This window comes from Pelodiscus sinensis, chromosome 27 (assembly GCF_052426305.1).
Source record: "Pelodiscus sinensis isolate ZL-2025 chromosome 27, ASM5242630v1, whole genome shotgun sequence".
Lineage (NCBI taxonomy): Eukaryota > Metazoa > Chordata > Testudines > Trionychidae > Pelodiscus > Pelodiscus sinensis.
Window position 1 is genome coordinate 12,549,732 of NC_143078.1, and position 24,748 is coordinate 12,574,479.

Genomic DNA, 24,748 nt, shown 5'->3' on the forward strand with positions numbered 1-24,748 from the left:
TAGGTTGGACATGACTTTCTGGCTGAGGAAGAAGAGATTCAGTCCAACTACAGTGGCCTGCTCTTCGGGCCTGTATTTTTTTCCTCATTGCTATTCTGCAGTGGGGTGTGGGTGGGTGGGGGTGTGTGTGTGTGTGTGTGTGTATTAGTTTCTCCACAGCTTAACTGGTCCTGCTTTGCACAGACTGATACGCACCATTTAATTTCATAGCTGTGATGCTTGGACTTGTACAGGAAGTGCTGACTGGATAGCAATCTAGACTCCCATTGAAGTTACTGGTATGTTCGGTCCGATGATCTTTTTAAATTCCTGCCTTCCCTCACTGGGACACACTTTGTTCATGTATTTTGGAAAGACTGTACTCAGTACTATATATATATAGTGTTCAAATTCTGCAGTTAGTAGATACCAGTACGTTTAATATGTGTGCCATATTGATTTTGCACAAGTTTGTCAGGTGACCTCTAATCTCTGCTCAAGGTGTACAAACTGGAGGAGGGTGGTTTACCTATCAGGTTGAAATATCCAGCTATCCTGGAACCATATGTTCAAATCGTAGGCAGGTCTGTTAGTCTCATTTTGCAGTTGACTTTCAGTTTTATGTAGCACTTGATCAATGTGCTCGGCATGCATGTGAAAGGTCCCAGTGTGGTTTTCATTACAGGTATTGCCAACTTTTCTCTTCCATTGTACATTGCTCTGTGTGCCAGTTGATTATTTGTCTGGTGCCTTCCATTTGGAAGTGGCTGGATTTCAGTAGTGCCTGTTCTCATAGCATAGGGAGGGCTCTGAAGCCCTTAGGGTGGGGTGGGGAAGTGCTGTATAAGTAATTGAGCACTGACTATATAAAAGTAGTATTCTGCATGTTGATTGCAGTAATAAGGTGTTCTACCACTTCCTCAAATCTGTGCAACTACAAACTTAAACAGATCACTGTGGGAAACTTGCTTCCAGGAAAAACTGGTTTTGTATGGCTCTCACATTGTTAGCTATGCAAGTCAAGGCTGTCAATTGGGTTATTTGCTTCCTGTGAAAGAGTGGATGAGAGAGGTATCACTTGGATATGATGGTTGGGGATGATGACGTATTCCATCACAAATAAGATTCTCTGTCCCGTTTGTATATGAGTTGCCATCTACCAGGAACTCACCATACAGGGCATAGAGTTAAGGTGCTGCTTTTCTGCCTGCCAGATGATTCCTCCTTCCTTTCATCTTGTCACTTGATTTTTTTTTTCTCTCCATTGGTCTGATGCTGTCATGTTGAATGTGGAGTGCCAGTCAGTGGATACGATTGAAGATACATTCCTGCCTCCGCCCCTTTCAAGAGAGTAATGTGTATTGAGTGGCCAGTATGGAGATGAAGTTCAGTCCCCAGTATCTGAGTCTGAGTGAGAGTTGCTGTCACTGTGAGAGGATTAAGACAGAAATTTGGAGTCTGGGGTGCTAAACACAAACAAGTGAGACAGTAGGTAGCACAGAGCTAAGCTGATGGCCACTAGGATCTGCAGCTGGCATCAGGGAGTAGAATTGACATCAGTCTTATAGTGCCCTTTCAGAGTGCATTGTGTGACTTGGCGAATGGGTGGCTTCCAGGTAGTGACTCAGTCATTTAACTCTGACTTCCCTAGTGCATGCAGTGTGTGTGGTCAGCCGTATGTGGGCCCTGCTGTCTTGTTAGATCCAGGGCTGCTATATTCTGTCTTCTGCCCCTTGTCATTTCACTGAACTCCATAGTCTGTCCCTTCGTGTCCTCAAAGAAGGGTAAATGCGGATGCTGAGGCAGAGAGCTTGGTGCTTGGAATACCTAAGTCTTCATAAAGCATTCCTGACGACTTTGGGAATGCTCTGTGATCTAGCTCCTGCTTCATTGAGGTTTGTCCTTTATCAAGACAGCTGGCTGGGGATGGCGTCCTTGGTTGCTGCCAAATCCGCTGTTAGTGGGCATTTTAAAAAGTCCTCAGCTAATGTTGTGGACATGTACAGCATAAATACAGATAACTTGACACATTACTCTACTGCACCCTCCCTAGTGAAACGTGCTGCGGCACCCTTCAACACCCATGCCAACAGTAAATTTGCTTTATAGCCCTTGCATCCCACAAGAAGAAAATAGATTTTTGATCTGAACAGTAGTCCACCCTCAAAAAACCCCCACACATGACTTTTTGACAAAAGGTCTCCCATATTGAGTCTGTTAGCTACAAGCTACCCTACTTTGCAAAAAGCTTGGCAATATTGTGATGTTTGAAATGCTAAATGAGTTATTGAATATTTCTCTTCTGGTAAAATTAAGGCACAAAAGTTAGAGAACATTATACATGCCAAATGCTTCTCGTATAAGATTGGAATGTTAAGTGACACTTAATGCATGCATTTAAAATGCCTATTCTCTGCAATGCATTATATAATTATGCTTTGGATTAAATGGCCACACACATCTTCTATAGTAGGTCAGAATTTTTTTTCAGAATTGATAAGGCAATTCAGTTGTAAAATGCTGCTAATCTGTTTAATGTTTGAACTCTTACGTTGCTGGAAAATATATTTTCCTTTAAGTCCTCTTCTCTCAAACCCCCCCCCCCAAAAAAAAAAAACCCAAAACAGAAGGTAGCATGGACTTTGTTTAATGTTTGCCCTTTTACAGCATTGTCTCGCTGTGAACGCACAAGACTGGGATTGAGGGTTGTACTCGCAGGTCTGCCATATGTTAGTTTGCCAACATTTTCTCATCTGTGAAATAGGCGTAATAGTGAGCTACCTCACTACATTAAAAAAAAGTTTACAGCATGCCTTGAAAACATAAATCAAGAGTTAGAGATGTTAAGTATCGGTTAATTAACTAATTGAGTAGTGGATGGAATTTCCATTGTCTACTTGATAAGGGAGAGGAGGGGTGCTCCTGCTGCAGTTCTGCACTTTAAGGCTGTGTCTACACTGGCATGAATTTCCAGAAATGCTTAAAATGGAATACTATTCCGTTTTCAGTTTTTCCGGAAAAGGAGCGTCTACATTGGCAGGCTGCTTTTCCGGAAAAGCGTCTGTGGCCAATGTAGACGTGCTTTTCCAGAAAAGAGCCCCGATCGCCATTTTCACGATCAGGGCTTTTTTCCGGAAAAGACTACTGGGCTGTCTACACTGGCCCTTTTCCGGAACAGTGTTCCGGAGTAACGACTTATGCCTGAGGGGGAGCAGAATAGTTTTTCCAGAATAGCGGCTGATTTTGTACAGTAGAGCATTGTTGCTTTTCCGGAAATTCAAGGGCCAGTGTAGACAGCTCGCAGCTTATTCCGGAAAAGCGGCTGATTTTCCGGAATAAGTGGCCCAGTGTAGACACAGCCTAAATGTAATAACCCCCCACTTCTGATAGACAGCTGGGATAGGGGAGCGACTAATCGAGTAGTCAATCTTAAGCCTATACTTATTGGGTAGTTGACTACTTGACTAGTTGCTTACATCCCTAATAAGAGTGCCAGGTATTTGCTGAGAGAGAGTGTTAATTTTTCATGCCTGTGAGGCTCAGGAATGTCAGAATGAGGCCTGCTCTTACAGTGGAGAAGGGTGTGGCAATTGTCCTGTGGAAGCTTGCAACACCAGATAGTACTTGGGACTGAGAGGGGACATAGCTTTCAAATACCTAAAAGGGTGTTACAAGGAGGAGGGAGAAAAATGTGTTCTCCATAGCCTCTGATAGGACAAGAAGCAATGGACTTAAATTGCAGCAAGGGAGGTTGTGGTTGAACATTAGGAAAAACTTCCCAACTGTCAGGGTGGTTAAGCACTGGAATAAATTGCCTAGGGAGCCTGTGGAGTCTCCATCACTGGAGATATTTAAGAGCAGGTTAGATAAACACCTGTTGGGATGATCTAGATGGTGCTTGGTCCTGCTGTGAGGGCAGAGGACTGGACTTGATCTCTCGAAGTATTCTGTGATTGGGAATCATACAGTCTGCAGGTTTAGGTTCCAGGGTAATTGATTTCTGGGCTAGTTTTTGGTGTTTTTGCAAATTGGCAACTCACAGCAGAGGAGAATGGATCCTTTGCAGGGACAACTAGGGGTGTATCTTCTGGCAATTTTATTTTTAAAAAGCCACAATCCAGTCCTCCTATTTAGCACACTACCACATTGCACTAAAGACAATTGAAAAGAAAATCACCCTTCAGAAGCATCTTTCAGATTGAAGGATAAAAGCCAGCCCTGGCAGACATGGTTTAGCAACGTTGGATGGGGATGAACTCTGTAGCAGAGCATCTTCATATATGCTAGCTCTCTCGGACTCAAAAATCTTGAAGCTTCTTGGTAAATCCTTGCAGGCGCCTGAGGGTCTCAAATCCCAATCTGCCATCTGATAGTGAATGGGTGAATTTGTGTTCTTAGCAATAGACGACTCTTGAGCTTGTAACTCTTCCCCAATATGTAAAAGCTTTCCTCTAACTTGTAACGGCCTGCGTTTTCCAACTACGCCAGTACTGTAACAATAGCCAGTTAATGAAAACTTTATCTGAGCCTTCTAGAACTGCTTGCTTCCTCTTTCTTCTGTCAACAACCACTTGACAATTGTAACTTAATTTGTAATGTTTAACTTGAACCCTTTAGTACCAGCACCATAAGCTCCCCGAGTGGTGCAGTCAATGGGTGTGTCTGTGCTGCAAAGAATATTTGTGGTGCTGAGCTCACTTGTCTCAGGCTGGAGCTGAGGTGTTATAATTATCTTTGTAGACTTTCCTGCTTGGGCTGGGCGCTCCAGGCTCTGAAACCTGGTAAGGGGAGTGGGTATTGAAGGCCAGGCTCCTGCCCAAGTCCAAATGTCTGCATGGCTGTGTTTAGTTCTGCAGCCTGAGCCTCTTGAAACAATTGAGCTGGACTCTGAGATTTGGCACTGTGCGAGTTTTAATTTGTAGTCTGAACATAGCCACTCTTTTTACAGAGGAGGGGGTCACTCCGATCTTTCCTCTTAGGTAACTGTGCCAGACACTGCAAACGTGTCTCTGTGAAAGACATGCCTTTTCTTCCAAGAAATATTCCCAATATCCTCCAGAAGCCCGGTTTCTTTAGACCACAGTATGTAATGACTTTGCTGCATCTAGAGCTGATAAACTTTAAGATACTGAATGTTTTCTTATGTCAAGTAGCATACACAAATCATTTCTTTTTATACAATGATTTGTGGTTAGGCCTAAGAACGTATGGCATTTTTAACTTTGAGGGGGAGATCAAGAGGAAGTGGTGAAGGGAAGAAAAGGCTGATTGACTTCTGTCTCACTCCCAACACCTGAGGATAAGTGCTTCTCAGTCTCTCGGATCCCTATGTTGTTCTAGGCCTTGGGATTAGTTTACCTTTTTTAAACCAAGGTGAGCTAGTTGGAAATTTTAATTTCTTTCCATTAGTAAGAGTTAAGTCACTTGTTGCACCTTTTTATTGCTTTTAAAAAAGTCCTATAATAAACTCCTGCAACATCCAAACCTTCTCATACTGAGAACCAGTCAAGCCTTCCTGTTGGAAATACCCTTCCATCTCCATAACAAAATTCTTGCCCTCTCCCTTGTTTTCCTGGTAAGAAAAGTGGTCTCTGCTTCTCTAAGAGGTGTATGCTCTGATATCTGCAAGTGGGGCTGCTGCAGAGTGCCGAGAATTTTCTTTCAGGCTAAGTATACTATTGTTATACTGCTGTTACCTTAGACAAGTGACTCGATTTAGAGTCTCATTTTCCCCCGTAAGATGGGACTAAAAAAATTACCACTCCATAAAGTGATTTGAAATCTTTGTTTGAACAATACCATAGATGCTAACTCTTGATGGTGGCTAACTCCAGATAATGGGCACTGTGTGTCATGTACAGAGCTTGACTATATACCCTTCTTGAGTTCTTTTCCTTACTCCAAATAGTAACATTTGCTCTGGCTTTGTCTGGTTAACCCCATTTATGAAAGGGGGCGTGCAGACACAACATTTATAAACTTGCCAGACTAAAAGCAAGCCACACTGCCATAATTTTATCCAATAATTGCCACTGTAAATCCAGCAATAAATTGGTTGGGTAACCACACTCCATGAGCCCACTGCCAAATGGAAACCACGGAGCTCTTGAATTGACTAAATCCAGCTTAGTCTTCATGGCAGCTGATAGCGGATAGGGCACTTCCTGGGTTCTGGCCTGTAGTTTATTCTGTCTCTGAGCTGATTCAAAGATGTCTTTACAGGTACACAGCCAGGGCTTTAACTGTGCTTCTCAAGTGATGTTGGCAACATCTGTGGGACTTAAGCATTCAGTGACCACTTTCTTTTGCTTCATTATGTGCTGCAGGAGACTGGGCAACTGTAAGAAATACTATTTGAGAACTATCTGTGTACTAGTGTTCTGTTCCCTCTGAGATTTTCTGCACCTTGCCCCTCCCCCCCCCCCCCGAATTTACCTGTGCCCAGTACCTCCCACCACCATAGATGGCTGGAGCCTTTGCCCCCCATGCAGCTGACTTCTGGGCCGGGTCTCCAATGTCTTTGGCCCCTCTGGTATTACCCCGGTACCTGCTTCGCTGCTCTCCCGCCCAAGCTGCCAGGCATCTCACGGCTCCTCCAGCCCCAGTCTCCTGCCATGTGGCTGGCTGCCCCAGCAGCCTCCTGCCACCCACTGCGCAGCTCTGCGTAGGAGGTGCATGTGTAACCCACACACTTGATATGGTTCACTATCCCATGTAGTGGCACTTAGACCACTTCCAATGAGAGATAACAAAGGAGCTCTACAGCATAAGCTGAGGGCCAGGTGGCTTTGTAGCTCAAGCTGTAGCATCTCCTACACTAAGCTCCTGAAGCCCCAGGTTCAAATCCACCTAGTGGCAGTTATATACAAGGTGGAAACTTCTTCTATGTGCAGCTTAGAGGGACGCCTGATGCTCAGTATGTTCCAGCCACAGCTGTTTGATTGGCGGTACCCTGGATCAGCTTTTGCTGCTGAACATCTGATTGGAGGCACCATCAAACGTTTGTTTGGAGACTGGAGGAGCAGCTCGGAAGAGGGTAAAGGGCGGCGAGCGGGTGGGGGGGCCTCAGTGAGTGGGAAGAATAGGATAGGAAGAGGCAGAGTGAGGCCATGGCCTTCTGGATGGGGTGGAGTAGAGCTAGGGCCCCCTGGCAAAGCAGGGGTGGAGCACCCTGACAAAAAGAAAACTCATTGTCTATGGACAGGAGAGCTCACTATACTTGCAGTGCTCCTGGGGAGGACAGTCTTATGTACCCCAAATTTCACTTCTGCTTACAAAGTCAGACCTAAAAGTACAACAGTGTCATAGCACACTGAGATGGACAAATGGCCGACTTTCTCAAGTGTGGTACCTGAGCATGTTTGTTACTTGTGAGCCTTATCTGAAGCTTGAGCCCCAGGTGGCAGGACTGAAGCATGTAACTTAGTTTCACAATACCCCAGGAGGTTGCCAAAATGCCAGCCCTGCACTTGCAATCCCCCTAAACCTGTCCTGTGACTCCCTCCCCCACCCCAGTGTACTCGTGATTGAGACCACTGTACTAGAGCAGTGGTTCTCAGTGTGGTCTGTGGACCACTAGGGGTCCACAACCATCTTGCAGGTGGGTCGCAGGTTCAAGGCTCCCCCTCCTGCAGCAGGGAGTCCACGTTGGTGCTCCAGACCTGCAGCCCCCTCCCTTGCCTTGTTGGCATGCCAGCATTGGCTTACTTCCCCCTGTAAGCCAGCGCTGGCGCTCCAACCATGCAAGGTTCTCCAACCATGCAGTGGCTCTGCACACTGCCACTGCCCCTACACCTGGCTGGGAGAACAAAAGCAGCACAGGAAATTGCTCACCTGGAGGCTTTCCCCCTTCCCCCAGCCCACTCCTAAACCCAACCTTCTGACCAGACTCAACCCCCAGTCCCACTTGCACCCATTTTGTCTATGGGTGGCTGACTGGTGGCCTGTGGAAAGGTCTGTGTTAAGTGGGATGGGCCAAGGGCCAAAAAGTTTGAGAATCACTGCAGAAAAGCACTCAGCCTTGTCTCCGAATTTGATCCTATGGAATCTTGACTTGTAGACCCCTAAGCCAGGTCCTCTGAGCACAGAATGCATTGTACATTTATGGGAACAATTGTATTCTGGAAACCAGATTACCTGATGCACTGTCCCTAAGTGTGCTCAGAGGGAGCCACCAAAAGGGAAGCCAGTTCTCATATTCCACTCATCAATTAACTGTATCCTCTAAGGATTTACATTCTATTCCACTTAGCTCATCTTGTCTTCCTTCTGAGGTAGATATTGAGGCCTGTGCAGTTGCTTGTGTAGGGATGTATTTGGATATGACTCTTTAAGTAGAGGTCCCATCTTCTTTGTACAAGGTAGCCTTTCTAGCCCTTTCGTCTTCCATGTCCTTGGCATATACAGGCAGTCCCCTGGTTACGTACAAGATAGGGACTGTAGGTTTGTTCTTAAGTTGAATTTGTATGTAAGTCGGAACTGGTACATATTGTAGGGGAAACTCTAGCCAAACATTTCTCCAGAACTCAGTTTTATTCTCCCACACCTCACTTCCCTCAGTCCTTTATTCTCAAGCTGAGGTGTCTGCTGAGAAAAGCCGCTCCGCGTCTCCCTGGTCTGCTGGGAGGAGGGGGGGGGGCGCTAGCTTCGCGTCTCCCTGGTCTGCTGGGGGGAAGCAGCTAGTGCGGGGTTGCCTCACCCCATTTGTAAGTAGGGATCCGATGTAAGTCGGATCCATGTAACCCGGGGACTGCCTGTACTGCTTATTTTCCTTTATGAATGACTGGAAAGCTTTTTATAACAGTCCAACCACTGGATCATGTGGATTCTTTTGGTGGGAACAAACCAACAACAAGTATTTTGTGGTTTGGGAGCCATCTTAAAATGTTTTAAGCTTATGTTTGGGGGAGAAAGAGGGAATCAAATGGTTTTGTTTACATTTGCTTTGTCTGTATAGGATTCCTATCAGTTTGGTGTCCTTCCTGTTTTTACCCCGATCCTTTGTGCTGAGTTGAGAGTGTGTGCGGTGTGGCATTTTTCCAGCAAGTGGCCCTAACATAATGACTGTTATTTTAGAAAACCTAATACACAGGCAACCCTAGCAGCCTACCATACAATGAGGCAAAGTGATTACATGCTGTGGAGGAAATGAAATTGTCCTGTCTGGTTCATAAACAGCCCCAGGTTGTTCTTATTTTAAGACAGTGCAGTTGGAGTGGAGGAGGGTGACTAAGGACCACCCCTACGTCTCTTGAAAATGCAGGTGGGGAGCTGGGATCTTTTTACTTTCATCTAACTAATCACACCATACTTACAAATCCATCTCTTTTAGAACAGGCCAAAGTGCAGCAAATAGAGGCTTATGAAAGAAGTAGGTATGCTTAGAGACAGAAGTCTACTGCTTTCTTTGGAAGCACATCTGGGTGCAAATGTATCTGTCCCATCTTTTCAATAGCGGGTTGAAGTGCTGGTGAAAGTTGCCAGAGGTTCCTTTAACTACTAAGGCATGGGCAAGGTTAGTGCCGGCTTCCTGCACACACATACTTTTTCAGTCCTGTTCTAGGTGGGCTGCTTCTAAGGGGCAAGAGAAGATGAATTGCTCATGGCCCACTACATCCTTGCTCTCCGGGCCAGGCCAATGTAATGGTAGTTGATGGAATTGCTCTGAGACCACCTACTTTTTTCACACAGACCTTTAACAGCTGTCAGATGGAGATGATTTTTGTCACTGCTGACTCAGAGTAGACTGAGATGTAGAGATGAAAGGTTCTGTATCCATTACTAATTTCCTGCTTACCATCCCTTAATGGTTTTTACCATTGAGAAAAGGAACCCTAGCTGATGAAAACCCTTCAAAGACACAGAGATGAGTGGTGGGATGGTGGTGTAGGTTGTTGAACCTGTTCTTGGTAGTTAACTTTTAGATGGACTTTTCCCATTGATGTTCCTTTTAAAACTGTTTAATAAATGAATGTATAGGTGAGAAACCTTGAATGATGATCATTGGTGAGGGAATAGCAAACCTGTGGCATGAGAGCTCAGACTGTTGGGAAGAATATTGAGTGCCTTATGACATTTTTTTACCCTTGTTTAACATAGCATTGTGCAATATCTTTTCTCTGCTTTACTGCAGCTAATTGCAGCTGCCAGTCCATTATTATGGCTTGATCTGAAATAACAGGCTTAGCATAAGAACTCTGCAGAAACCATTCCTTGCCAGCTGGCTGCCTCTAAATTTGGTACATGACTTACTATTGAGTTTTTTATCTTGCAGCATCTGGAGGGGACCAAATGTGAACTGCGTCGACAGTACTGGATACACTCCACTGCACCACGCTGCTTTGAATGGTCACAAGTAAGCAATTTTACCTTAGTGCTTCTTACCCTAAAGGATGCCTTTGTTTTACTATATACATAGAAATACAGAGAGAGAGGGAGAGAATGCTGTAAAATTCCCTTATTCCTCAGTATAATGCGGCTGCGTCCTGGATAGAACAAGGCTGTGGTGCGATACTATACCACCTTCAGGACAAAAAGAGAATAACCAGGTATTGCTGTGAATTGTAGGGGCATATTGTGCTGAATGCAATTAATCCCATGTAAAACTTGCTGAGGCTGCTCAGGCTATCTCAAACACACTTTCCACTTTAATGGCCACAAATGACGAAAACCTCTAGTTGTGTAATTCATCCGGAAGATGACCTCACCAAGAATAGAGCTTTGTAGAATCTTACAAGTGTATTTGTATTAATGCTGCCCTCTGAGCGTGTATTACAACGTTGCTTCCGATTACTTGTTCACCCTGAGGTAGATTCCCCTGTGCCCACTACCAGTGCAGTTGTAAAGAAATGACTTGCATCAATACAACAAACTGACACTGGTGGAAACCTGTTCTGACCTGCTGCACAGAGTGACCAAAATGTTCAGAGGTTTAAAAAGAAAGACCTATAAGGAAAAGTTGAAATAATTGGCATGTTGTGTCTAGAGAAGAGAAGGTTGGGAGGAGACACGCCTTGAAATAAGTTACTATAAAGAGGATAGTGATCAGTTGTTACCCTTTGTGGACATGGAAAGACTGGAAACAGTTGGCTTAATTTGCAGCAATGGAGATACAGCGTAAATCTGAGGTGTTAGGAAAATGTTGTAACTCTAGGGATAGCTGCACACTGGAATAGATTACTATGGGAGTTTGTGGAATCTCCCTTCAAAGCTTTTTAAAACCGCTTTGACACATGCCTGTCAGGGATCATGTAGGTATATTTAATCAGCGTGTGGAAAGAAGAGGGGAGTGGACTAATGACCTCTTGAAGCCTCTTCTAGCCCCTCATGTTTTTAATTCTTAGGCAGCATTTTGTGGGAATGTTGAAATCCATAAAATTATCAAGGTAATAAACAATGATTACTGTTCAGATTTATTTTTTCTTATAATTCAGTATTCTCAAGGAGCCTAAACTTGTTGGAAGTGAACTGTGAAGCAGTAATCTTTTCCATTCTGTTGCAACAAGAGTACTTTGGAGACTGACAGCCACCCTTATTTTCCAGGGATGTGGTGGAAGTTCTGTTGAGGAACGATGCACTAACCAATGTGGCAGACTGCAAAGGTTGTTACCCTCTTCACTTGGCAGCCTGGAAAGGAGATGCAGAGATAGTAAGACTTCTCATCCACCAGGGACCCTCCCACACTAAAGTGAATGAACAGGTCTGACTATCTTGTCTAATGTACCAGCAGATTCATATTGCTAGGGTGGGGAGGGATGTGTTAGCCACACGATGTAAGGTGCTAAGCAACTTAAACTTGGTTTGAATGTAGGAAATTGTTTCTTGGTATAATGCTCTAACTTGCTTAAACAATTGTTGGGTGTAAAAATGAGCAGTCTGTCAACCCCAGAGTGCCTGAGAAGTGGTTTGTTCTCTGAACATCATTTCCTTTCCAGTTGTTGGACAAAGATTGCTAGTACTGTCCAAGGATACACTGAACCTTCCTGAGGGAATTAATCAAAGCAACTTAACTTGTCCATACTCTCCAGTTCTGGTTATTAGCACTTGTGTTCACTTAACTAATTGTGTGAGGTTTTTTAAAGCCTGTAACCTGCATCAACCCTAGACACAGAACTGTAACATGTCAACTCACTCAGGCTAGTGGCTACTTGATATAAACATGCTTAATGTTGCCTTGAGGGCAGGGGACTGAATTAAAAACCTCTCAGTCCCTTCGAATCCTACGACTTTATGATTCTATGACTCTGCCCATTGCCTAAGCAGCCTGTTAATGTCTTCCTAGTGGTATTGCTGAGCTGTTGGCAGCATGTAAGGCAAATATACTCTTTAGTATCATTTACACTACCAGTAAACTTCCCTTATTATAAAGGTGTTCTCGAGTGGTTGCGGGAAAGAAACTCAGGAGTTCTGGGGTTCTATACTTGCCTCTGACCCACATTCCCCCTGTGCCTTGCACAAGATATGTAAATTCTCTGTTGTTCATGCACATTTCTTGCTTTGCGAGACCATTCTAAAGGCTGAATTACTTGTTCGCAAAACACTTTGAAGATGAAAAGTGCCATCGGTGCTAATTATTACCACTTGTCAATTAAGCAAAAATTGCTAATTGTGCGCATTTAAAATGCCTGGATAGTTGAGTTTGTCAATCATTTTTCAGCTTTGGGCCTACTAGTGCCCTGCATCACAGCTGCAGGCAGGCATTCATTCTGTATAAATGATGGTAGACTTAAGAAGCATACTAACATGTCTACAATCTGTAATGGAGTCAACCAAGTGTTGGTGTAAGTGTAAATGGGTCTGCTGTCTAAGAAAGCTATGCAGAAGATGGCGTTTAGTATAAACCTTCACAGTAATGTTTTGTTAATGTTTGTCTTAAATGGGAGCCTTTTTAGAACGAGAAAAGTCAAATAGCCTGCACACTCTAAGGATTTGTAAATTATGTGCACAATGGTTCAAATGATACCCTCTGCCAGTAGGAATGGCTTTTGAATAGAATGAGATGCCACAATTTATCATTCCCATCCTTTGAGTCATCCATTGCTTTGTTACTGTATCTCACCCATTTCATTGTCACATTTTTTTCTTTTTCCTCTCCTTTTTGTAGAATACTCTTGAGATCAAAGAACTCAAAAAGTACGGCCCTTTTGACCCCTATATCAATGCCAAGGTGTGTACTTCGCTGTCAGGATTTCACTGCATCATTACTCCAAGCTGCACTCTCATGCATCCAGGTGTATTTTCATCCAGTTGGCTGATGATGCCTGCTCGGTTCCCAGCCACTTGAACAGTAAAATGCAACCATTTATTTGTGGTTTTCTTTTTAAGCCCATTCTAGAGAAAATTAGGGCAATCTGTTCCTTACTTTCTTGGGGCTCCGTCAGTACTTACAAGATTTATGGTTGTGGTCAATTTGCTTAGTTTGGTTGGGTGACTTCCAAAAGAGAACACTTTTAATAAAACGCTTCAGGTTTTGTTTCACACACTCAAATGGTTAATGAACAGAAATTGAAACAGTAATTTTTTTCCTAATTAAAAATGGCTGCATTTTCTTCATGCGGTTTTCAAAGTGAATGACAAATCTCCTTTGTATTGAGACGGGGACAATGTTATACGTTTTTCTAAACAGGTGGCAGGGGGCAGTAATGGCTGTACTGCCTGAGATCTCCCATTTTTTGCTCTTTGCATCAGTCTCTCATTTTGGTGTTGTCCTTGTGTTTTTGTGTCTGGTGCTCTATCCTTAGTGTTCTGTCTCTGTGCTCTTGCCTGTTGACTTTTCTCTCTGCTTTCAGCAATTTGTCATCCCGAAAAGGGCACAAACGTGGGAATTAGGTATTGCCATGCATTGAAGCAGATGAATGTTTTTCTAAGGTCACTTATTCCGTGTCTCAGTGGATGGACAGACAGTACTGTGTTGCTCACACACCAGAGGGAGGAGGTGAGCAAAAGATAAAGTTGCCCCAGGGCCTGGGGCAGCAGCAGTGTCCAGAGCTCCCAAGCCCGTTAAATTGCCACTGAAGCACGGTACAACATGCCCCGTGCTCCTCTGAGTTGTGGGGGTGCTCTGGGCAGTGTGGAGGGCTGGCTGTCTCTGGCCCTGCCCCTTCTAAGGGTACGTCTAGACTTCATGCCTCTGGCGACAGAGGCATATAGGTTAGACTACCCGGCATAGGAAAATGAAGTGGCGATTTAAATAATCACCGCTTCATTTAAATTTAAATGGCTGCCGCGCTGAGCTGATCAGCTGTTTGTTGGCTCAGCTCTGTAATCTGGACGCTCCACGGTCGACATCAAAGGCATTTGTCGACCTCCCAGGTATGCCTCCTGGGATGAGGATGTTGGTTCCCCTGCACACCTGACATGTTTAATTGAATTCTTTGTATGTCCACGCTTCAGGCATCTATCTTGCGATGCTTCTGTTTTCAACTATCACCCCAAGGTGGCTTCTGGACAGTTATTTTGGAACCAGCCAGCTGTGGCAGATTTTAGCTCTTGAAAGTTTAGTTAGAGTTGATGCTGCTTGATCTGCACTACCCTACATAGTCAGAGTTTTAGGTTTTGTTAGCGGATGGGAGGTAGGGTCATTGTATTAGCAGAGATCTGGTAAAGGGGTAGGGGACCTCCAGTACATACCTGGTTAACTAAAGTGAAGATCATACTTACTATATTTCCTTATTTCCTTCCACTATTTGATCTGAGGAAGTGGGTCTGGCCCACGAAAGCTCATCATCTAATAAACCATCTTGTTAGTCTTTAAAGTGCTACATTGTCCTGCATTTCACTTACTATAGGGTATTTTTTTTAAAAAGATGGAATTTTACATCAAGTCTCTTCAGTGGAAACATCCTAAGAACTGTGCCATTAACTGTTAAGAGGAGACTTGTAAAATATGGGGAGTTTGTAAGTGTTGCTTGGGAATGAAGTGCTGTAATGCGGTACTAATCGAAAATCTCTCTAGAGCTGTTAAGCTATGTACAAGTGGCACAAGTAAGTTAGGGAGAGAGCGATGGAGCCTGATGTATCACTTTGATATTGTAATTGTGTTGCTTACTTTAATTTGGCTAACATCTGTGAAGAAACTGGCCAGTCAACCAAAACCAGAGTAGAAAACCTAGCCGTCTTGCAGCTAACAGACAAATGAGCTATGCTATGCCATCTAGGTTATCTTGGTTGCTTTTTAGTTGGTCTGTGGAAACAAACTAATGGAGATGGGCTGGAAAATGTGATGTTAGCTACATGGGTTGATGATAAAAGTGGAATCATGCCATCTGGAGGCTAGGCCGATAGATGGTCAGACAACTGGGGATCCTCTTTTTGAAATGGTTGTGTTTTGGCATTGTTGGACGTGTACAGAAATTAGACTATTTGTTCAGTCTTGTGCCCTGTATGATTTGCTCATGGGAGTTCTGTGGGAGCAGCAAGGGGATGCAGACCCTTTTGTGGAATGGCATTGCTGTAATTGATACTGTGGCTTCCGGCTACTTAGCAACTCTGTTCTATCGGAATGTTACGGCATGTCACTGCTAGGGAGAGAGGGGTGTTGCTCAGCAAGTGTTTCTTTGATCTTGGGATGCCCGACACAGCAACCACAGCTAGAAGAACATCTGCGTGTCAGATTGTATTTCAGTGACTGATATGTGACGTACTGGGAGCAGAGCTGGGCCAGCAAATGAGGGTTTTGACTGCTGAGTTTCATTAGAAATGCACAAAACCCCAGATAACGTGTTAGGAAAGGGAACACATTATGGAAAGGTGTCAGTGCTAGTATTGATTGCTTCAGTACAAAGGGTTCAGTTTGCATTTAATAGGATTCAGGTCTGGTAAGGAATATAGTAGACAGGTAAAAATTTTAGCCAACACCTACAAGCTCCGGAGCCTGATGTTTAAGTTGAAGTCTTTTCCTCTTCTGCTTCCTTACTTGGAGATCCCTAGGCAAGTCTTATAGGAAGCTCAGCCCCCCCGCCCCCATTACCAACTGCCATAAAGGGGGATGGGATGACTACAGGAGTACTCTTCCTGGAACTACTCAGGGACTCGGTCATTCTTATCCATCTTTGACTAGTTAAGTCTGAACTTGACGCTCACTGTCTCTGGCCCATGGAACGGAGTTTTCTCTCCTGGCACCTAGTAACCTGGGGGACTGCCCTTCTATCATTTCCTGATCTTGTTGAGGCTGATTTTTTTGGGGATGATGGTGAATCTCTTCTTCCCAGAATAGCTCTGGGAACGTGCTTGCCTTGGATGTTAGGTGTTCATAGCTTTCCCACTTCTTGTCCAGTTGGCTGTTGCCCACAGTGCATCTGTGGGTTTCTGATTTGTGTGTTCAATGATGGCTTCTGTGTGGCTGTTTGTCATGGATAACCCTCCATTGTTAACGTCATGGAAGTGTTCTGAAGGTAAATGCAAGGCTGCTCTACAGCAGTGTTCCCTGTAAGCTGAGTGCTTGGGCAGCCACCCATGAGAAGTTCGGGTGCTACCCATCTGATCAGTAGAGCGTCCACAGCCAGCGGCATGTGTTTTACTGGTGGTGCGCACCCCCACATTTTAGTGCATATGACAAAATTTATTCTGCACAACGATGGAAAAAATTAGAGGGAACATTGCTGTACAGGCTAGGCTTGAAAGTCAAGTGAGGGCATGTATGATGGAAAACTAGCATAGTGAATGTCTTTCCCTCCTCCATTTCTACTACTAGGAGTGGAGACCCATGAAAAAATGTCTTCCTGTCCGGCACTGTGGCAATGAGCATCTATCCAACTGAGTCCATAAGCACATCTGGCTCTTGCACAATGGTGGGGAAAGACATGGTTTAGATACTAATAGTACTGACTGTGTCATGCTGGGACCACATGGTAGAAAAGGATCAAGTTTTGGACTCCATCCTTCGTTCCAGAGCCTTCTCCCATCTCTCCGTAAGGAAAGGAAGGGTGGTCATTCATGACCCCGCCTCTTTGGACCTCACTTCCATCTGAAGGTAGAGAACCTATAGCAAATACTTCTCAGAGAATTACTTAATTGTATCTCTGAAACTGCAACAGACATCTACTTCTGCATTCACAATGCGCTCTGTGGGTCGTCTTGAGGGGTATGAATCTTGTGCTGGTGAAAAGTGCTTGGCTAGCCAACCCTAAAGGCGGAAAATTTTCTGTGCTTGTGCTATAAACTTTCCCATGCACAAGCCCACCATTGTGCCTCAGCCTGCTGGGCGAACCCAGCTCCAGAAGTGAGCCTAAATTGCCACGCTGTTCTGCAGAGATGGGGAAAATGTAGAGTGTATGTTTTGTGGACACTTGGCTTCTGAGACCTGCAAAACTCGTTTCATTGTCATGGAGAAGTTCAGGTGCTTCTGAGATGAATTGGATTCCAAATAGCAAACTGGAAGTGATGTTCCCCCTGGCCCTTTTCTATGGTCCAGTGAATAGGGCATGTAACTTGCAACTAGGGCTTCTGGGTTGGAGTCCTGGCTCCAATGTGGAATAGCTTTGACTTGGAATATGTCACTTATGTGCTGCTCTTTCCACCATCTGTAAAATTAGGCTGCTGCTACTTACCAAATCCTTGGTAAATGATTCGAGATGTTCAGATAAGGGGTGTTAATGTTTGTTGAGGGAGGTTTAGGTGTTCAGTCTCTTCCCCTTCCTCATGTGTATGTTATGTCGTCTTCACTTGGTATTTGCTGACCTGGCTCCCCTGCACTTAGTTGGTTTCTTATGGCTGCTTAGCCTGTGCTGTTAGACTGTGAAACTTGTACTCTAATAGTGATACCCTGCACCTCCCACACATTCCTCTTCTAAGTGTTGCTTATTTCTGCATGTGGCTGTGGATGCTTCTCACTTCCTCGTTCTGATTGTTTTTATAAGTGAAATCATGACTGTGAAGGCTCAGTCCCCACAGCTCCCTACTGTCTTTGTTTCATGTGGCTGAAAAATGATGCAGTCAAATACCAGATAAAAACCAGTGGGCGTTTGCATGCATGAGTTTATAATCGCTATGTTGTGATTTAACACGTTAGTAGGATTAAAGCACTCGTAGAGCCTGACCAGTTCACAGCTTGTTTCAATGGTAAATGGTGCAAAATATTGAGACTTTCCACTGCAATTCGTAATCCATGCACAAAACGGAAAGCATTTTTGCTACATATAATGAAATCTAGCTAAACAAATAGCTATCTTTAAAAAAAAAAAGGGGGGGGGGGGGAAAGTGTAGTTAAAGTTAGGTTTTCTGTGCCACAGTGAGAACTCCTGTGAAAGCATCAGAGAGCGTACAAGTTGGTACTAGAAACTTTTTACATCCAAGCAGTCACTAAGTTCTTCAATGGAAATACCTCCGTGTATGTTATTTCTAGTTATACAGCTGTGTATGTTAATGAAGGTTGAGTGGAAAGCAGACTGGTTTAAATCCAGGGAAGATATTTGCATATATTTTGCACCTGAAAATGAAATATTTCACAGATTTGCCTATAGTTACCCTGCACTGCTGATTTTTTTTTAACTTGACAGATGCTGCATGCATTAATTGGCTCAAGCTTTCACTATAGAGGCATTCACTTGTGGCTTAGACACTCCCCACTGCTGAATTGAGGGCTTGCCTGGGAAAGGCTGTTTGGCACAGTGCTGTGCTGCTCACTAAATGTCTTGCATTCACATATTTGCATGCAATAATTTAAACCTAGTGCACATGCTTTTCAAAATGATCTACTTACAAGTTTCAGAATTGTAAAAGTGGAATGGCTATTATAAAGAATCAAATCCTCAATCGTAGGATAAATAACTGCTTTCTAAAAACAATTGAAGTTTAAATTTTAAACAGACAATTAAGTTGCTATAGATGGAATTCATATTGTGGTGTTTGCTTTTTACATTTTGCACTCACTATTATGGTACCCAAGAGTGGTGGATGCTTCATAAATAGATAACAGGACCTTGCCTCCAAAAGCTTGCAAGGTAAATGGTAATCATAGAAACTTGTTCCTTCAGCAGATGGATACTTGCTTTTGTGTTTAATGTTTTGAAAGCAGTGTGCATCTGTATACAGCTGTTTCTTCCCCTAGATCAGAACACAAAGGTCTGTTGATGAGTTTTGAGGCTTTCTAGGGGGTTGCTTGGTCAATTTGACACACACCTGTGCCTGATAAGTGGTGGTAGAAACAAGACCCAAACACTGCTCAAGGCTCTTTATATTAGGATTTGTTGCATCCCCTCAGCTTGCAGTTTGTCTTGTTTTTACATTTAAACTTCAATGGTTTTGTGAGTGCGGCACAGACAGGCTTACTCCTTCTGTTTTCTGAAACGCTGCTGTGTTACTGATCCTTTAGAACAACGACAATGAGACGGCGCTGCATTGCGCTGCTCAGTATGGCCACACTGAAGTGGTGAAGGTTCTCCTGGAGGAGCTGACTGACCCCACAATGCGCAATAACAAGTTCGAGACACCGCTGGATCTAGCCGCACTCTACGGAAGGCTGGAGGTCGTGAAGATGCTGCTGAATGCTCACCCCAATCTTTTAAGCTGCAACACTAAGAAACACACCCCCCTGCACCTGGCAGCTAGGAATGGACATAAAGCTGTAGTCCATGTCCTCCTAGATGCGGGCATGGATAGCAACTATCAGGTATCTTGCCAATCCATGTATGAATCTAGTGCAGATGGAAGGGGTCCGATAGCAGCCAAGGAGGCTAGAGTCCTCTCCATAGAAAAGGGGCTATAGGGGTAGGGCTAGCTTCTCTTACGGACTCTCTGGATAAGAATAGAGTTCCCATTCAGTTCCTGGTCCCTTGTGAGGCAGATATACAAGTGAAATGTGCCCTCAAAGAGATGAGAGAACTTGTTCTTTTCCTACCAAATCACTTCTTAAAAGTTTTTATTTCTGTGCTAACATCAAGTACTCTTACCCTTCTCTTTGTTTCCCCCAGGAGTACACTCACTTTAAATACATTTTGGAGAGTATTTACTTTGAATTCTAAGAGCCCTCACATGTTTCACGTAACCTTTCTCCCACTTCCACATTCTAAATGCCACGGAATAGCCTCTCTCACTGACCCCAGTAAGGCATAGTCATTGTTTGTGAGTTTTTTGTCTAACTATGGATGTTGTTAGTTTTTTCCTGTTGATATAACCTCCTGAAATGTCCTACAACAGTAATTCCTAAACTATATGGGGCGGGACCCCACTTCAGTGGGATCACCAGGGCTGACTTAGTGTTACTGGGGCCAAAGGCTGACATCTGACCCCCTGTTGCCCAGGGCTGACCCACAAGCCCCAGAGATTCAGTGCTGGGTGGTAGGGCTCAGGGTAAACCCTTTGGCTTCGGTCCCCCGCCCATGGGGGGGGGGGGCAGGCGGGGATTTTGGCTTTGGTCTGTTGGAGTCATGTAGTAGTTTCTATAGTCAGAAGCAGGTCACAGTGCAATGAAGTTTGAGAACCTTTGTTTTAGGGTTACTGATCCTGATCTGGGCTCATGGTACACTGTTTAACTTTTACAGACTGAGAAGGGCAGTGCTTTGCACGAGGCTGCTTTGTTTGGCAAGACAGACGTGGTACAAATATTACTGGCTGCAGGTGAGAGAACGACATTTTGACACACTAGCCTGGAGATGGTTTTACCAGGAGCATGTGATAAGGGAATGGTGTATGGTGCCAGCATTTTTCTCTTATCAGCCAGCTATGGAAGAATCTGGGTGACTCGTGGAAGAGGTATTCCCTGGGTAATTGGGTCTTCGGTCTGTTTGGAGGAAGAATTTCTTTAATGTCTGGTAATGACCAGAAGAGCATCTAAATCGTGACTCGGTTACAAGAAATTGGCTTTATTGCAGATCATCTGAAAATGCTGTGTCTTCCTGCCCTCCTCTCTCTCTCTCTCTCTCTTGTAGGCATTGATGTGAATATAAAAGATAACAGAGGCCTGACAGCTCTGGATATTGTGAGAGAGCTTCCTTCTCAGAAAAGCCAACAAATAGCAGCTCTCATTGAAGGTAAATAGAGTGTGTGTGTTGGGGGGGGGGGGGAGCGGGGAGGCGGACAGGGAAGGGGCTTATAGGTTCTCATCATGCATATTTTTAACGTACGTGTGGCCTGCAGCCATATGACCTTGGTCTGTGATCCCAGCAAACATCATAGGGGAGGGCAGTGCTAGGAAGGAAGTGTTGAAGGATGCTGCAAGAAGCAGTGTTTTACCTCAGTAGGTGGTACTCTTCCTTCTGAGTTATTGATTGTGTGTCCCACCATGATGTGCTGGGTGCGATCTAGGGAAATAAGTGACTAGTCGACTATCTAATAAGCATATGCTTATTGAGTAGTTGACTAGTGACTCGACTAGTCGCTTCCTCCCTCTTTGCGGCCTCTATCAGAGGTGCAGCAAGGGGGGCAGGAGCAAGAGTCAGTGCTGGGGGGAGTTGGCTTAAAGGCCGGTTCCCTTCAGTACCATCTCTGTGGGGGAGCAGTGGAGGAAGAGGTGTAGTGGGCGATTGGGTGTGAGCCAGGAATCAGGTGATTCCTCCTCCTCTTCCCCCACCCCACTGTGCTTCAGTTTTTTAAATGTATTGCCTGGTGGCTTTTAATACATTTAAATGGCAGAGCCACAGCGGGGTTAGCTCCCGGGGCCAGGAGCTAACCCCACTGTGGCTCTGCGGTTCCCTCCCCTCCCTTATCAACTAGTCGATGGAAATTCCATCAACTGGTCAACTAGCTGATTAAATGCCATTTAACATCCCTAGTTCAGTCTTGCAGGTGCTCCTTAAAACAGTCTTGCTGACATATAGGAATTACAGGATCGACGACCCTTTGTACTAGAGTGGGGTGTTAACTCTGGCATCCTAAGTTCTCACTTGAGTAAAATTTTCTTTCCGTTGGATATGGGGTTTGGCGCTCCTTGCACGTAACTGTTAGTAATTCTACTTAGCATTTGTGTAGAGTGTTATCGGTTCCATGCACTCTGCAAACATGAACTAGTTGAACTTCTTGCCGCTCCTGTGAAGTTGCCAAACACTGTGCTCGTTTTTACAAATGGGGAAACAGACTGCTTGAAGGCTGGAAGCTTTCAAGTCTTGAGTGGCATGAGTGAGACACTTAATCTCATGTGTCTAATTTCAGGCTTTTCAAGTTGGTGTTTCTAGCGTAACTGTCTTTCCCATGATCATAGGTCTCTGATGAGAATCAGTCTCTCTTGTCATCATGTGCTGGTCCACATGACTACACTGATTTTTTTCGGTCTCACAAAACAGCTTCACAGCAATCTGATAAGATTGGGTGTGTTGTAATTAGTTGATCTGTATAGAACATGGAGCACATGCTGCTGACTCAGGCAATAGAACTGTCTGCCTAACTTGGTAAGCAGCAACCCCACTGGTGAGTTTCTCACTATTTGAATGTTGCTTTTTCCTCTTTGCTGCACAGATCACACAACTGGGAAGAAGAGTGCGAGAGAGGCAGAGAAGGCTTTGTTAACACCTGTCATTCCTGCCACTGAACCTGCAGTCCGGCTACCACGTGGTATGAAATCTGCTGTCTGGGAGGCAGGGCTTGAGTTTCAATGTGGTGTTGAGATGACTAATGATGACTCTGCTGTTGCGAGTACGGAAGAGGCAGGGTTCAGTTATAATAAATCCAAAAGTCATGCTTTGTGCTCAGCAAGCCAAATAGTCTGAAACCATGATCCCTCCCCGCCGTACTCAGTTCTTTAAACACAGCTTGTATAACGTATCTCCTCTATTGCCATTGAAATGAGTGGCTGTATACCTTCATAAATTCAGAGGGAGCTGCCATTTGTTTGATCTCCTCTTTTATTGGCTAAGCAGCACAGTAGCAAATGATCAGTAAAACACCTACCTAACATATCAAGTAAAATGCAGTTGTGATGCTTCCTATATGTGATTGATCTTCCTTTAGAGTCTATTAAAGTAGTGGCTGCATTCCATGGCTGCGCTGTAGTGACACAAAACTGATGGAGACTCAGATCTATAGAACAATTTTTATAACCGAGGAAAAAATCCTTTCGCCAACACTGATCAAGGAAGGAAGCCTTATTCCTAGAATGGTGTGAGCAGTCTTGTGGGTAAGACACCAAACTGAATGAAGACCCTGTCAGCTGTTCTCTAAAAGGGCAATTCCTAGTGAGTTTGGAATGTTCTTGTGTGGACGTGTTCATGGTATCTAAGCAGTGATGCATATGGCCTCAATTACTGTTCAGTTGCCAAACCCCTTCTCTTGCTTGATTTAAATCAGTAATGTTGAGCCATAGAGATATAGGCATGAAAAAAACCTTGATAGGTCACCTAATCCAGTCCCTGGTCCAAGGCAGGACTAAGTAGTATCTAAGCCTTTCCTGAGAGGGGTTTAGACACATGCCTATCTGTTAGCCAACTTCAGATTCTACAATCTCTCTAGGTAACTTTTTTTCTTTCAGTGCTTAATTTTTCTTGCAGTTAGGAAGTTTTCCTAATGTCTAACCTCAATCTCCCTTGCTGTAATTTCAGACCACTACTACTTGTCCCATCTTCAGGGATTAAGGAAAACCCATGTATTTATATATGGAGTTATACCTATCTCATAAAACTGGAAGAGACTTTGAGAGGTTATCCAGTCCAGTCCCCCGCCCTCATGGCGCAGGACCAAGTACCATCCCTGACAGATTTGCCTTAGATCCCTAAATGGCCCCCTTGAGGATTGAACTCAATGCTGTTTTAGTAGGCCAATGCTCAAACCACTGAGCTATCCCTCCCTCCAGCTGTTGCTTATGTACTTAACTGAGGGGGAACATAAGAATCTTTTCTTCTCCAGGCTAAACAAACCCAGTTGTTTCAGCCTTTTCTCATGTCACGTTTTTTAGACCCTTAATTATTTTGCTACTTTCCTTTGGACTTGAATTTATCCACATCTTCTGGTAGCCAGAACTGAACGCAGGATTGCAGCGGACGCCTTTTCAATGCTGAGTGGTATGGGAGGATTACTTCCCATATCTTGCTTACAACACTCCTGCTAGTATGTCCCTGAAGGATGCTGGCTTTTTTTGGTAACAGTATTGCATAGTTGATGCATATACAGTTTGTGATCCCCTATAATTCTCTGATCCTTTTCTGCAGGATACCTTCATTTTCACTCTTACACTCACACACTCTAGTGAGAGTTACCCAGCGTTGCTCAGGAAAGTGGAGGAACAAAATTTAGAGAAACAGTAGTCCATTATCGTTTTGTGAATTGTAGAAAAGGTGCACTGAGTTGTATACGGATTAAAATATACTGAGCTCGACAAATGCACTCGCCCGTTGCTGGTAGGTTTTATCAGGTGGCGAGTGCAGGGTGGACTGGCCCGGTGGGCCGTTGTGACGGGCTGCCCAAAGCCCGCACTACGGGCGGCGTGACCCCATCCGATCTGTTGCGCGGAGGAGTGGAGTGCTGCTGGGAAGGGGGAAGTGCAGTGATTCTCAGCGCCGGGCTGCCTGTGTGCAGTTCCGGCGCGAGGAGGCAGGGCATGAGCCAGAGGGCGGGACGCCGGCAGATGCCAGCATGTTATGGCTCTGTTGATTTTAAAGGGCCGCGGCAGCTCGGCTCTGGCTGTGTGGCCCCGGGAGCTGGCTGCAGTGCAGCCAGGCCCTGCCCCGCCAGCTCCAGTCCTGCCATGGACCCAACCCCCTCACCGGTGAGAGACGGCTCCTGGCCAACCATCTGGCTCGCTTCACCCACCCCGCATCCCTTTGTCTCCGCGACGCCCTTTCCTCACACCACCCCTGTTCCCCTTTACCCCAGATCCCCTGCTCTCCCTCTTCCCTGCGACTCTCCG

At 44.7% G+C, this 24,748-nt stretch overlaps 1 protein-coding gene across 14 annotated transcripts in view; it reads left to right on the forward strand.

Moving 5' to 3' along the window:
* ANKS1A (ankyrin repeat and sterile alpha motif domain containing 1A) overlaps positions 1-24,748 on the forward strand; it is a 178,097-nt gene that overhangs the window by 47,855 nt on the left and 105,494 nt on the right. For 11 of the 14 annotated variants that reach the window (XR_012897912.2, XM_075910418.2, XM_075910421.2 and 8 more), the window contains exons 2-8: positions 10,253-10,333; positions 11,521-11,677; positions 13,082-13,144; positions 19,289-19,585; positions 20,457-20,532; positions 20,844-20,945; positions 22,366-22,461. Coding sequence is in view for 13 of the 14 variants with exons in the window: in XM_075910418.2 (XP_075766533.2) it covers positions 10,253-10,333; positions 11,521-11,677; positions 13,082-13,144; positions 19,289-19,585; positions 20,457-20,532; positions 20,844-20,945; positions 22,366-22,461 (872 nt within the window). In the remaining variant the exon portion in view is untranslated. The remainder of the gene's footprint in view (positions 1-10,252; positions 10,334-11,520; positions 11,678-13,081; positions 13,145-19,288; positions 19,586-20,456; positions 20,533-20,843; positions 20,946-22,365; positions 22,462-24,748) is intronic. The other 3 variants (XM_075910422.2, XM_075910431.2, XM_075910434.2) reach the window with 1 other exon arrangement.